Genomic DNA, 15,390 nt, shown 5'->3' with positions numbered 1-15,390 from the left:
GCAGCATCTAAAGGAAGGGCCCCCTTGCTTTATGTTGCCGTTACAGCAGGTCTGGTTGTTGTAGTTGTACGTCTTGCTCTCGCAACATCTTCTGTCCGGGCCACCTTTCTTGATCTCGCCTTCACAGCAGGTCTGGTTGCTGTAGCTGTAAGTCTTATTCCCGCAGCATCTTCTGTCCGGGCCACCTTTCTTGATCTCGCCTTCGCAGCACAGACGTTTCCTGGGGTTGTACGACTCGTTGCCGCAGCACTGGTGGCTGATCCCCCCTGATCGCAGCTCTCCTCCACAGCAGGTTTGTTCCCGTTTGCTGTAGAGTGTTTTAGTCTCCGTTCCGCAGCAGCCGTGTGTCCTTTTCAGGTAGCTCTGGTTTCCACAGCAGCCGTGAGACTTGTACTTGTAGCTCTGGTTTCCGCAGCAACCCCAGTTGCGCCTGCTACCACCCAACCCCACGTGCCCGTTGCAGCATTTCTGTGTCTTGTAGTTGTATGTCTGGTTGTTTCCGCAGCAGTAATGATCATCTCCGCCCTTGATGACCTGTCCGTTGCAGCAGGTGTGCGTCAGGGAGTGGTAGGTCTGGTTGCCGCAACATCTGTAGTATGTTCCACCTGGGAGAAGGACGTCATTGCAACACGTGTGGGTTTGGGTGGACGAGACCTGGCCGCCGCAACAGTCCTGCGAGTAGTAATTGTAGGACTGGTTGCCACAGCAGCTGTAGTATTTCCCACCCGGGAGTAAGTTGCCGTTACAGCATTCGTTTTCCGTCCATTTGTAAGCCTTGGTTCCACAGCAACGGACTTTCCTTCCCCTGCCCCTCACGACCTCGCCGTCGCAACATCTATGATTTTTGGACTTGTAGGGCTTGCTACCACAGCACAGGTACCCAACTCCGCCCTGCCCGACCGTGGAGTTGCAGCAGCTTTGTGTTGTCTGGTTGTAGAGCTGTGTTCCGCAGCAACCCTGTGTCACAGGATCATAGGCCTGTGTTCCACAGTCTGCACCTGAAGAAACAAGAAAAGTTTGGTCGCGTGAAGCGATATCAACACATCATCATAGGCCTGGATTCCACAGTATTCACCTGGAGAAACAAGAAAAGTTAGGTCGCGTGAAGCGATATCAACACATCATCATAGGCCTGGATTCCACAGTATTCACCTGGAGAAACACAACAAGAACAATTAGGTCACGCGAAGCGATATTACAACATTTAGTCAATCCATCGGCCTGAAACTGAAAACGGTCAACACTGAAAACCTAGGGTCAGCCATCAACATGTCTACAGAAAAAAAAATTCACAAGCCGAAATCCGAAGACCGAGACGGGTTGAGCTGGTCTCGGCGAGGCATGAAAACATGACTTGATCAGCATAAACACCTTTTCTATCATTTTTGCCACATATTTTTTTGTTTAGAGTAAACATGACATATCTGTATCTGTTTTTAGACAGGGGACGATAACAAAGATAATGCAATAATTAATAAATTGATAATTGATTTTTGATAATGTTCATGAACAACTCATTCATGTATCTTTAGGCTTTCAAGCTTAAATACAATCTCATAGTCCAGACTGAAGCAACAATTGCTTGACCAACATACCAATCAATTTGATTTGAACATTAGGTCACCACGGAGCATGGACTTGTTTGACAAACGAATATGACGTCATCAAAGACATTTATTTAAATGATTGAAACAAAAATAGTTTTGTGATATAATTTGGAAGAATTCAAGTGTACATGTTGGTTAACATCTGTCCGTCAATGTCCATGAAATTGCTCTACACATGCATTTAAAAAAATAGAATCTAATTTGCATAGAGGATTTTCTTTAATAATTTTAAGCTCATTTTCTGAGTAAACATGATATATCAATATATTTTTTGAGTCAGTGAAGGATAGAGAATACAATGCAATCAGTTTTGAATCAGTTTTTAGAAATCGAATTTCAATGAACCCACTCAAACATAATTGTTAAACTTCGGAACTGAAATATCATAGACAGAGTCGAAGACTTTTGACCAAACTTTGAAGCGATTTCAGTCAAAAGTACGTCACCGCGGTGCGTCCTCAATTTTTTTTCTCCAAAAGTCGTTATCAAAGAAAATTATCAAAGAAAATCCTGTCGGGGTTTTATCTGGAGAAAAAAACTCCCACTTTAAAGTTTAAAAAAAGATCTGCCAGGCGGTTTTTCTCCACCACCGATTCCTGGTCTGTTGTTCAATTAACGAACTCTTTTTGCCTGGATGAACACGTTTTTACACCCCCGGTATAGGGGTGTGTATAGGATTCGGTCGATGTGTTTGTTTGTTTGTTTGTTTGTGTGTTTGTGTTCGCATATACATCTCAAGAATGAACGGACCGATCGTCACCAAACTTGGTGAACAGGTTCTATACATTCCTGAGACGGTCCTTACAAAAATTGGGACCAGTCAAACACACGGTTAGGGAGTTATTGGTGGATTAAGATTCTACAAGGACTTATAGAGGGACATATTAATGGTCAAAGGGAAATAACCTTCTCAGTTGGTGGCAGTGAGAATGGTAAGGACGGGGGTGTTTTTCCTACCTCGGAGGAATTTCTTGTTTTTAATCGCCATCAAGACTGTACCGAATTTGTGCTACATGTACTGTACTAGCAATCGATTTTGGCTTTGCAGGACCAAACTTATTTGTCAAGCTTAGATATAGTAGTGATAGCAGTGAAAGCAACTGCGGTAAATCTGCCGATATATAGTGACGCAGAACGTGAATACAGGTTCCAAGGACACTGTTAAACGGAGATTTTATACCAAGAAACTAAGCATGCCTTGCAGGCTTGCTGACCTCATAATGATCTCGAGCAATTTGCCAAAGTTAGTTATTTCCATTACACATCTACGTTCCCATTGTCTTACCCATTATTATAGCCGCTCGTATGAGTTGCTTTAAGTGCGGAAATACAGAAAAAAAAGAAACAAAGACAAAGCACAGAGAGAGAGAGAGAGCCAAACAGATGGACAGAGACAGAGACCTAAAGCTAATTCGGGAAGAAAAAACACCTCGGAGCTAAAGTTTTCTCATGCTTGCACAAAAATGTCGCCTTTCAATATGATGTCATCTACGTTATCCAGACTTGATATGACGTTCTCCTATCTATCATCAGGATGCGCTTATTATGGTAGACAATATAGAACTTGTTTGAAGAAAAACGCAACAGTACTTCTGCTACCGCAACTTTTAGTGCTAATAATTATAAAACTACTGACCTAGTACGTGTTGCACGTGGAAGACTGCGAACAGCACAGCTGTCAGCGCAAACAGCATCCCGCCAGGCATTGTCCTGCAAGGGAAAGATAATCTCCACATGAAGTACTGTGTTTGAGTCAGAAGTTTCGCACTAACATGTTTCGTCTTTCTCTGTTACGATGCTAACGACAATTTATCTATTTTTGGACATGGCAGATTGTGAACAATGCTCACATATACATGCACCGCTGAAACAAGAAGACATCATAGATCAATTCCATATATGTGACCCTCCACCACGGAGTCAGTCGCATGTCACCTTTGCATGATTTTCGTATTTGTATATTTTCCTAAAGAGCTTTTTATGCTCTATCAAGTGGTGAAAACCGTTTTAGAAAAGAGCGAACACTGTTTAAGTTATAAGCCTGTGACTAAGGTGACCCACACACTGTTACCAGACACTCTCCGGACTTATATTAAACCTAGCGCAGAACCGCACGAGGTGACATGCGACTTATATCGTGGTGGAGGGTCACATATATATCTGTCATGTGATATAACTGAACATGCATATTTTTTCAGAGTACAATCACTTTTACCTTTTCTGATACCTTTGTCCACAATTTGGGTAATGGTACATTTTGTAGGTCTGTGTAATAATGGCACGGTCAATTGTTTTAATTGTTTGGTATGTGATTGTGTGGACTCTGTGCTGCAGTATGCAATTATTTTGCGTTAAAATCGCTCAAATATTTTATTAAAGAATTATATTTTTACAAGTTGAGAAATGAATCTGATTTTGGCCTACGTAAACGTCATATAATTATGCTAGTACAGCCATATTGGAAAGACACGTTGCGCTTATTTACATAAATACACATCATTACAGCAAACGTATACTAAGCTAAAGATTTGCACCACTCGAAAAATAGCTCCTGTTATTGTAATTGATCGTTCAGATACCCCACGCAATTACCAAACCCTCGTGTATAGTACTATACGTATGGTTCTTGGCATGTCATCCAATGAAAAATGCTGTATCATTGAGTCTGTCCGGTAGATTTATCTTATTTTTTACACTTGTAATACACATTCTTAAATTATCACAGATTAAACATTAACAAAGTATTAGTGAAGTCGATTTTTTTATCCATTGCTGTTGTTTGCTTTTAAGTATGATAAATGCCGCTGTTTTACTATTAGAAATGTATTATGCTAAGATCTGTCGAACAATTAATATGAAGAGTGAATCCTTGAATTTAAAAACAAATCTGACTGATAAAAGCAGATGATTTTAGAAGTAATTGCTATAAATTATCATAAAAAAGGGAAAGTCGCTCAAATGCGTCCCACGTCAATCTGATGTGAATAAAAATAAAATCCCAGGAAACAAAGCATGTAATAAAACAGAGAAGCAAATTACTTACAAGTTCAAATGTCCTCGTCCGACGCAGAAAAATGTTGAGCGATGTTCCTGTCAGATTCCCAAGTCCTGGTTAGGTCCGACTCCTTTGGCCGGAATTAAGTTTATTTCGAGCGCACTCCGTTGGTTAGCTTTTTTATACACTGCTTGCAATGAAATATACCGTTCATGATATTTGACATCAATAAACCTACTTAACTACTTCCCTATGCGGCGGTTAACTTTTATTATTCTGTGATCAAAGACGAAAGGGCTTGTAAACTTAATAGAAAGATGTAAGGGGCTCACATGAATTCAATATTGTCAGCAGATTTCGGGTTAGATTTGGAAGAAAAACAAGATTCTGTGGGTTAAAGATGCCCTTTCGTTTCACGTGTTTTTGTTTAACTCAAATGCGAACTGTGGCTTGAGTGTTTCATGTAATTTGATCCCAAATCAGAGAGAGATGAACAGAGAGATGAACAGAGAGATGAACAGAGAGATGAACAGCGAGATGAACAGAGAGATGAACAGAGAGATGAACAGCGAGATGAACAGAGAGATGAACAGAGAGATGAACAGAGAGATGAACAGCGAGATGAACAGAGAGATGAACAGAGAGATGAACAGAGAGATGAACAGAGAGATGAACAGAGAGATGATACAAAAGAAGGAGACAAGTTATGTTCAGATAAATATATCAATGGCTTGAAGTCTCTCCATTCTATGGACACTGTATGGTTTATCTTTATGTCAAAACAGCACTAATTAGATGCAGTGTTCAAATACAAATATACCTACAATTTAACTCCGTTCCTTTTGTTTGATTTTTATTCATCGTTTTCCTGGTTTGTTTAACAATTGTAGTCCTGATATTGTGTATAGATAAGTGTATAATTTGTGTGATGATCTTACCAAAAGAAAGAGATGTATTACTTTTGTAATTAGACAGGACAATTGGGAAAAAAAAGAGAAAAAAAAGCTTAACTCTTTAAATGGGGCGCTGGACTCTTTAAATGGGGCGGGGATGTAGCTCAGTTAGTAGCGCGCTGGATTTGTATTCAGTTGGCCGCTGTCAGCGTGAGTTCGATCCCAGGTTCGGCAGACATTTATTTCACAGAGTCAACTTTGTGTGCAGACTCTCTTCGGTGTCCGAACCTCCCCCCCGTGTACACTACATTGGGTGTGCACGTTAAATATCCCACGATTGACAAAAGGGTCTTTCCTGGCAAAATTGCTTAGGCACAGTTAATAATTGTCTACCTATACCCGTGTGACTTGGAATAATAGGCCGTGAAAGGTAAATATGCGACGAAATGGCTGCAATCTACTGGCCGTATAAAATTTCATCTCACACGGCATCACTGCAGAGCGCCTAGAACTGTACCCACGGACTTTGAGCGATATAAGACTCATTGATTGATTGATAAATTACACACATGTACATTTGTCAATCACACATGCACTAACCAATTTCAAATTCTAACCAACTATGTATGATATCTTAAGCATGCCATCATATCCCCTGAACATCCCAACTTGCGCCCGTTTCACCAGCAGCCACCCCCCCCCCCCCCCAACAACAACAATAAAAAAAAACAAAGTTCTGCAAATTTAAAATGTCTGTTTTGCTGTTGTTGTTGTTGTTGAACATTATGGATCTAACCGGGATGAGATTTGAATCATCTTGTCGGGGAAAAAAGTGTATTGTACATTTAATGAGTTCCTGCTTCTGAAAATCAATCGCAAGGGCGACTGTACTTGTTCACTTTCTTGTCATAACTAACACAAAAGCAGAGAACATGTAGAGAGAAAGGCAATGAACCAGAAATAAAAAAAAAACAATGGAATTATGTAGAAAATACCAAAGAAATGAAGAGAACTATCTACAACGCAATTTTTCACGCATTCAATTGCACACATTATATTAAATATCAAGGTTCGCACTAAAAATGCAATAAAAAGTCAAATATACTTTTTTTTTATTGGATGGTAATCTGCTGCCTTTGATTTCTAAAATGATATATTGCAGCAATGTACGTATCCTTCGATTTTATAACGTCTTTATTAGAAAGCAGCAGAAAACAGAGAAAGCCGTAACAATTATTTTAACCACTTGGGAACTAACCCCCCCCCCCCCTCCCCCCCCCCACACACGCGCAGGCACACACACAAGCACGCAAGAACACACACACACACACTCACACACACGCACATACACACACACACACACACACACACACACACACACACACACACACACACACACACGTTCATAATTCTCATTACAAACACGAAAGCGCCCCCCCCCCCCCCCATACATTCAAATACATACTAACACGCACAATCATACCCACACTGACACATACACACACACAGACGCACAGACGCACACACACACACACACACACACACACACACACGTACATACACACACCCACCCACGCACGCTTTCACGCACGCACACACACACACACTCACGCACGCGCACGCACGCGAACACAGACACACACATACACACACACAGACACACGAACACACAGAAACACACACAAACACACACACACACACACAAACACAAACACACACACGCACACACACGCGTGTTTGTGTGTGTGCGTTCAGAATTGCTTTGGCTAATTAACATGGGTGTCACCTACAAAAATGAATGAAGAAGAATATGCCTCTCTGCACAGGAACCTGTATGTGTTAAAGTGGAAAGATGGTCCGACAACACGTACACGTCAGGAGAGATCTGTGATTGTCAGCTCGGTCACTACCACAACTAGAACTGTGGCTTTAATGTTGAAAAAAACCTCGGTGCTATTTGTGACCCTCCACCACGGAATGAGTCGCATGTCAGCATTGCATGATTTTCATATTTTTACATTTTCCTAAAGAGTTTTTTATGCTCTATCCAGTGGTGAAAACCGTTTTAGAAAAGAGCAAAAACTGTTTGATTTATAAGCCTGTGACTAAGGTGACCCTCACACTGTTACCAGACACTCCCCGGACTTACATTAACTTGATTAAGCCTAGCGCAGAACCGCGCGAGGTGACATGCGACTCATTTCGTGGTGGAGGGTCACATTTCCTCTTACTTCAAACACTTGATATGCAAAGGTGGGACGTAGGTAAGTATAATGTTGCACCCGAAACGCACGGAAAACAATAAACTCAACATAGTGGCGTGACTTGGTCTGCACTAGCCAACAGTAACTGTTCTCCATAGGTAGAGTTGTTTCCCTTTGGTGTAACAGCTGCTTCCGTGTATTTTCATCCCAACCAGGACCGCCACACAAAAGCACAAACTAATTAGGGTTGTGAATGCTGTGTGAACGTAAGAAGGGTTTTGCGGTCACACGTCAGATTAAGGTCAGAGAGTGCGTGCCTATATGCCATATTGAGAGAGAAATTCAAGTTTTACGCCCTCACGGCAAAGTCATTAGGGGCATGTTCCCAGGTTTAACCCCGACTTTAGATGAGTTAAGATGGTATCAGCCATCCACATGTGGCAAAATGACCGAGGTGAGACATGGATGTAGAGGTTACATGCCGAGTCTCAGTGATTATTAAAAATAATGGTCGAAGTTAGCGGATCATGAAAAATGGGAGACAGGCCGTCGTAAGGAGACAGACAAACAGCTGTCATTGTCCCGATCTTTAAAGGCTGACATAGTCCTATCTAATTAGTGTAATTACTTCCAGGGCTTTTCCCATCGTTGCGGGGATGTACAAATTAAGCTTCCTGCAAAGTTTTAGGTTTGAAGTCCTTATCAATTACAAGAAATAATTAATTCTTTATTGCATTGTTTAGCAACAGTTCTCCAGGACTTGGGCTATATTTAGACTTCGTGACGTTTCGTAAACCAAAGATGGCGTCGGAGACAGTCAAAGCGACTGTTCTGTTTACATTCGACACTATCAACACCACTTTGCAATACTGAAATATTGTTTTCTGTGTTCGAAAGCTACAGCCAATCGTTATTATATCCCCTTAGGTACAGTTTTATAACATGATTGGCACATGTAAACAATATGAATTAATTAATGAACGCTACGAATATGGCAGCCTTTAAGGTCTTGCGTGCTTTACATTAACCTAATGCGATATTACCCTGTCAAATAGGGGAATCATTCCTTTCTTGGTCACCAGTAGACCCCGTAAGACCCCAAAGCCACAGCGCAAGTCGTCTCAAGTTACCCCCGCTATAGGTAAGATGAGACATCCTGCTGACGTTGTCGCTGGTCTTAGACCCGACTGGCAAGGACACAAAAGGTAGTGATTACTGTTTTGTTCTTGTACAGACAACATGGCGCCCACTCATTGACATAAGATTGGTGTTTTGCTCTTGTGCATGGTGCCGGTGTAACACGAAATTTTTACTCCACGAAAAATTTACTCCGGAGTAAATATTTCGTACGAAATTCTTACTCCGAGTACACTTTTTGTACGAGAAAAGAACTCCACACGGCACGAACAAATTACTTCCTCCACGAAATTTTTACTCCCCATTTTTTTTACTTCCAGTAAAAATATCGTATGCAAAAATGGGATGCGGGCGAAGGGATAATGCCAATAAGTGATCTCGCGCACACGAATGTCGCGCTACCCTCCTTCCACCACCAAGACTAACAGGGGACAAGGGAGTAAAAATTTCGTACACCTGGCATGGGAAGTTAAATTGCTTGTGTTTGGGTGAAGTAATTTATTCGTTATTTATTCGTCAGGGGAGTAACATTTTTGTACGAAATGTTTACTCGGAACTCACCTGTCTTGGGGAGTAATTTTCTCGTGAAATGGGGGAGTGCCTTTTTCGTAAAGGGAGTAACTTTTTCGTACGAAATGTTTACTCCGGAGTAAAAATCTCGTGGGAGTAATTTTCTCGTGTTACACCGGTAAATGAATGTAAAGCCCAAGACAAAACAAGAAGAGACAATATGTAGAGGTTACATGCCGAGTCTCAGTGATTATTAAAAATAATGGTCGAAGTTAGCGGATCATGAAAAATGCGAGCTTTCTTTATTCCTCCTTTCTTCAGTTATTCAAAGAAAAGAGGAGTTTTTTTGCGAAAGTTTGATCGAATCCTATTCACTCAACCAGTCAACCTGCGCAGGCGATTGATTAATGCGCGGTTGTATAGTTCCGTGCAAATCATTCCATTCTGTTAACACTTTTTGTCAGTTTTCCTATTTTGGACTAAAATCAAGTACACAGATATGCTGTTATTCTGCTGTGGCGGCAAAGGCAGATATTGTGTGTTCTGTATATGTTTTGGTATCGCTTAGGATAATGTTCTTTCGTCAAATGGGACTAGCAGACGAACTTTTGCACCCGTGTTCCAACGTTAAAAACTGTATGAAGTTCAGTTTTCTGGGGAAAATAATGTATGAAACCGCTTTATGTTGTTTAAATTAATGAGATGTGTGCATTTGGTTGCGTGTGATCTGTTTATTAAATGAAATATTGTTGAAAACTGACCGTCGGATTGCAGTCTGTTGTCGAAGAAACTGAGTGAAAAGAAGGGGAACTACTCTTGTCGCTAGTATGAGTTACTTGCCTTGCGGGAAATTGCTTGTGATGAACGTTTGAGCACGGCAGATCTAGATTCAGAAAACAACCGAACTCATGGATTTTATATGGAGATTCATGTGTTCAGGCCTGTAGTTGTTAATTTAAATGCGGTATGTTTGTATTGTTTGCTCCAGAGATGTATATTCGTACATTAGAGCGTTCGGAACTTTTCAGTCGCAAAAAGTAGTACCGAAGCAGAACAACTTCTCAACCCATTGCACTATCGAGGATTCAGGCTGTTGCTGGGTCGTTATTTGTTTGGTTGCTGGGTCATTATCGAAAAATAACTACCCCTACAAGTTTACAGAGGTAAAGAAGCAGAGGGGGGAATAAGTTAAGATGTTTGGTGGCTTGTTGCCAGACCAGCATTTTGTTGTTGTGTCTTTTGTTTCCTCTTTATCCACCAAGGCCGTGTGTCAAAAGGCGATATGCTCCCCAAGGACCAACACAAAAATGCTGGTCTGACAACAAGCCACCGAACATCGTTTTTGTCATGATTTTGGTAGTGCAACAAAACGCTCAATAACCCACAGGAAGACGAGTTTTTGGAATCCAATTCCGGGCCGCAAAGCGCGTCACGTGGTTCGAGATAACACGTCATTCTTGTCTGTGACGTCAAACGTGACATGTTGAAGCTTTTCTTCCAGTCTGACAATGTACAGAGCTGCGATCATATTTGCGAGTTTACAGAATGTGTTCAGCTATTTTCTTTTCTTTTAAGTGTTTTATGTCTTTTCGTTGAGGATTTTGCGATTACAGAGATAAGCGGTAATTATCAACATTGATTGGGTCTTTGAGAGTGAATTCTTACAATCGTTGTGGTCGGAAACACGAATCCAAAGCCGCGATGGATCCACACATCTAACAATCAGCCTGATTAGCCTTTACTTTGACAATCCACGATTCACCTGAAAGCTCAAATCCATTCACCACCTCGATTTGTTACATGGGAAACAGCGTTATTTATTCCCCAGCTACTTATGAATGAAAACTCGTGAACATGTTGGAGAGAGGGTAATACAGCGAGTCATACACAGACAGACGGAAAACAGACACCAACAGCGAAAGCCGGACAGACACACCAACAGAGAGGGGTTTTAGAAAGAGAGTCCTATACACAGACAGACAGACAAAACCAGACATCGACAGACAGGCTGAGGGTCACACACAGAGATATACACAGAAAGACAGACCGCAGGCAGGCAGACGGACGGACAGACAAGCACTCACACACACACACTCACATACACACACACACACACGCGCGCGCGCGCGCGCACACATACACACACACACGCGCGCGCGCACACATACACACACACACACATACACACACACACACACACACGCGCGTGCGCGCACACACACACACTCACACCCACACCTGAACACACAGCAAGATGGTTCAAATGCAATCTGTTTACTTTGTTTCACTCTGTCAAATAAATAAACAAACATTATTAAAAAAAACCAGTTACTCTGCTAAGGCCTTAAAATCTGCAGACTTGGAATTATTTTTTCTGATTAAACTTGGCATGTTAACATTAGTTTTGGTTACGAAAGAATTCTGTAAACAATTTCCATTCTGCATAGAAAGTAGCCATGCAAATTGCTGCATGTTTAGTGTGTGCTTCTTCTGAAGGATGCTCCTATCCCATCTACAATCCTGGATACATTTCTCTTTTGTAAATACAGACAGTAAAGCATGTGTTCTGTTGTTGTTCTTGTATAGCTGTGTAATGACTTGCATGATGGTTTAGTACCAAGGAAGGTAGTTTTAAGGGTTTGCCACCTTCAACTTAAAACATTAAACATCACAACTACAACTGCACCGACCTGGGAACTTGCACGTGGGGTATTCTCAAGCAAACGTGGGGTATTCTCAAGCAAACGTGGTGTATTTTCAGAATAATAAGCGTACCCCACACATTATTTTAATATCCATGGTTCAAACAATGCATTTTAAACAAATGCTTCTTTTAATGTTTACTGACAAAAACTGTAACCATGTGTCAAATTACTGGATCAGCTTCAGGAATAGCTTGTGAAAATAAGTAGTGTGGACATTTTGTCGTCGAATTTTTTTTTATCCACTCACCGTATCGCTCGTATCCTAGACAATCATGTGTTCAAACTACAGGTCTGTCTGTACGTTTTAAAGATGGTTGGCTGTTGGTTGTTCATGTCCCATCAACAATTTGGCTATTTGGGACAGTTTAAGTTTGCTTCTTTTGTCAAACATTCTAAGGTAATGTAATATTTGAGAGGGAAGGGATAAAAGACAAAAAAGCCCTGCGTGGGACCAACAGCAAGGAAATACAATGAAACAAAACATCACATAATTTAAGACAGGTGCATTATGGCACAGGGAGTTGCAAAAACAGAACATGATATAACTAAACCAAGAGCTTTTTCATCACACAAAAATATATAACTTCACACAACATTATAATATCACACAGAAGTATAACATCACCAGGTAAAAGTCAATGCTGATGCTACATATGTCATTAACATTGTAAACATAAAGATCCAAAACATTGATGCCAAACTTGAAGTATCACATGTGCTGCTCCAAATAATAACATCTTTCTGATTGACTTATCTTTGGGCTGTCACTTTGTGGAAGGGGCATCAACACGTCTCTGTGGTTGATTAACATTATATACTATTTACACACACAAAGTTTCATGAGAGGATTTCAACAATATTAGTCATAAAACATACATACTGCACAACATTATAGCAGAGCAACAATCTTAAATGGAGCAAGGGATTAAACAAACCTAACAATGTTAGTAGCGCAACTTTGTTTCTTTACAGCTTGAACATTATTACGGAAATTACAGTTAGTTAAAAGCAAACTCACCAAAAACGCTCTGGTGCACTGCATGTGTTTTAAATGAAAAGAATAAGTCGTGATATAACCGCAAAGGTCCTTTTGGCAAATCAAAGCATGTGCAAACAATGTTAGATGGCCAGACATGTTAGGGTTAGGCAAAATAAAATTACTGCGTAAGATGCTCTGTTAATCAAACACACAAGAAGAGTAGATATATCACACAAACGCCGGCCATTAAGTCATAGCAGTCAGTCAAATGAAAGTGTAATAACACCGCACTAGTAGCATATTGAGTTGAAAGTGCAATCAAAACCGGCAAGAACGCGGTTGACAATTTTTCAGCCAGAAGTTTCCATTTAGGGACTAACCAGAGTATTTAAATTCTGGGCTCAATTCATTTCAAATTGTAGGCATAGGTTGCTTCAAGCAATATTATAAGATGTTTGATGGGTTGTTGACAGACCAGCTTTTTTGTCGTCCGAGGGGGAGCATATACAAAAGTCGATATGCCCCCCGAGGACCGACAAAAAAGCTGGTCTGACAACAAACCACCAAACATCGTTTTTGTCATCATTTTGGTAGTGAGAAAATAAGATAACAATCAACACAGGGAGCCATGCTTTGAAACACGGGTTCCGTGCTGATAACCACACGAGTTCCGTGCGGATAACCACTGGCAATCAAAGCTGGCGTGTGAAAGCAACTTTCTGTATTTTAGAGTTCATAAAATGTTGGGATGAATATGTCAGGTTTGAGGATGCACAGTTCTGTTTGTTCATCTCGGTATTCCACTCCCTCGGCTTTCAGTTGTGAGTATTAAGCTTAGTAATCGAATGTGGAAGCTACGTTGAGTCAAAGGTCACAGAAGATTTGCGTCGTGCAGCGCGAATAATAATAATAATAATAATATGGGAGATTTATAGAGCGCTTTACATTCTCAAAGCGCTTTACAATGACAAACATACATAATACATACAAAGCAAAGCAAAAGCATGTGCAGCAGCATTCAGCACACAAGTGAACAACGAAACTCAAACACTACATCAATACAATCTGCAAGCATACTAACACAGGCAAAACATTCAAACATTCAAACACCTCGCGATCTTGTTTCCGACTCAGTACCTCTTTGTTTTTCATTAGACCTGTCAATCTGCTTGCTCGGCTTTGTGACATGTTTGCATATCTTGTTGCTATTTTTGGCTCACGTAAGTGTAGCCTATGCGATCGTAACTTTGTCTGTCTGTGCGTGTGTGTGTGTGTGTGTGTGTGTGTGTGTGTATGTCTGTGGTAGAAACTTTAACATTTCGTCATTTGAAGACGTCACATTATGGCGTAAGAGGGTTAGACGTCACGCGAAGGAATTACTGAAAGTCTCAGTCATTTTGGCTCATTATTCATAGTTTGAGCGGGCCGAGACTAGTTGGAAGGCACTATGGCGGAAAAGAGAGTTATCTTTTCATGTCTTGGCGTCTCAAATCTTATTAGTCAGAAAGCGCATGCACGTAGTCTCGACCAGCGCGTGGTGTGCTTCTTTCTGAGTACTTTACGTCACAAATTGTACTTTACGTACTTGATGATGACGTAAGTTAATTGTATGTGTTCTATTTCGTTGACTGAGCACAGCCGGGACCAGTTGGCGTGAGCGCTGGGATTTCGAGTTTCATTCGACATGTCAATGCATCGCAGTATGAAATAATACAGGTGGGAGGTTAGTCGATATCGACCAAAGTGCATTCTTCACTATGGTATTGAGTCTGATTTCGTCGTCCATCTTGAATCAAAAAGCACTCTTCTTACAAAAAAAAACCCCAACTTCGTTGCGAGCTACGGCGAAGCTTCGCATACATGTCAAAACTTGAGAAGCGATGTTGGGGTCAAAGTACCACGCCGTAGCTGCGGGTTTTTGGTATTAAGACTTTGCGAAGCTTCGTGTAGTCGACTACGGGCTCAATTAAGGACAGGCTTAAGTAGGCTAGATCTAGTGTCTCGCTTTCTTGCACAGTGTCACCTATGCTTACAGGCTCTATACTGTGTGTGTGTGTGTGTGTGTGTGTGTGTGTGTGTGTGTGTGTGTGTGTGTGTGTGTATGTGTGACGGAGTGATTGAGTTTGTGTTACTGTTTGCCGATTTCTTACGTGAGCCTTGAAGGCTTCGCCTCTTGTCTTTGCTTTTATCATTATTTCTTATTTGTGCTTCGTTTATCGATACAACGTCTTGTGCACGGGTCAAAATGTGTGTGTCAGCTCAGGGGTCAATTGGTTTGACTTGAACTTGACGTTCGTGTTTCTCACACAAAGATACACGCACTCCATGACTTTGTAAGAAGACATGACATATCGGTAGGT

At 41.1% G+C, this 15,390-nt stretch overlaps 1 protein-coding gene across 1 annotated transcript in view; it reads right to left on the bottom strand.

Annotated features, from left to right (window-relative positions):
* The window catches only part of LOC138956602 (Kruppel-like factor 18), a 6,345-nt gene extending 1,561 nt beyond the window's left edge, over positions 1–4,784 (bottom strand). Inside the window, exons 1-3 of the mRNA XM_070327917.1 lie at positions 4,651–4,784; positions 3,244–3,317; positions 1–998 (exon numbers count right to left, since the gene is read on the bottom strand). The exon at positions 1–998 is cut by the window's left edge and continues 1,561 nt beyond it. Of these exons, the coding sequence (XP_070184018.1) occupies positions 1–998; positions 3,244–3,313 (1,068 nt within the window). The 5' untranslated portion in view covers positions 3,314–3,317; positions 4,651–4,784. The remainder of the gene's footprint in view (positions 999–3,243; positions 3,318–4,650) is intronic.
* Between the last annotated feature and the right edge of the window lie 10,606 nt (positions 4,785–15,390).

This window comes from Littorina saxatilis, unplaced genomic scaffold (genome assembly GCF_037325665.1).
Source record: "Littorina saxatilis isolate snail1 unplaced genomic scaffold, US_GU_Lsax_2.0 scaffold_74, whole genome shotgun sequence".
In the NCBI taxonomy this organism is placed as follows: Eukaryota; Metazoa; Mollusca; class Gastropoda; order Littorinimorpha; family Littorinidae; genus Littorina; species Littorina saxatilis.
This window is presented reverse-complemented; position numbering and strand designations above follow the sequence as displayed.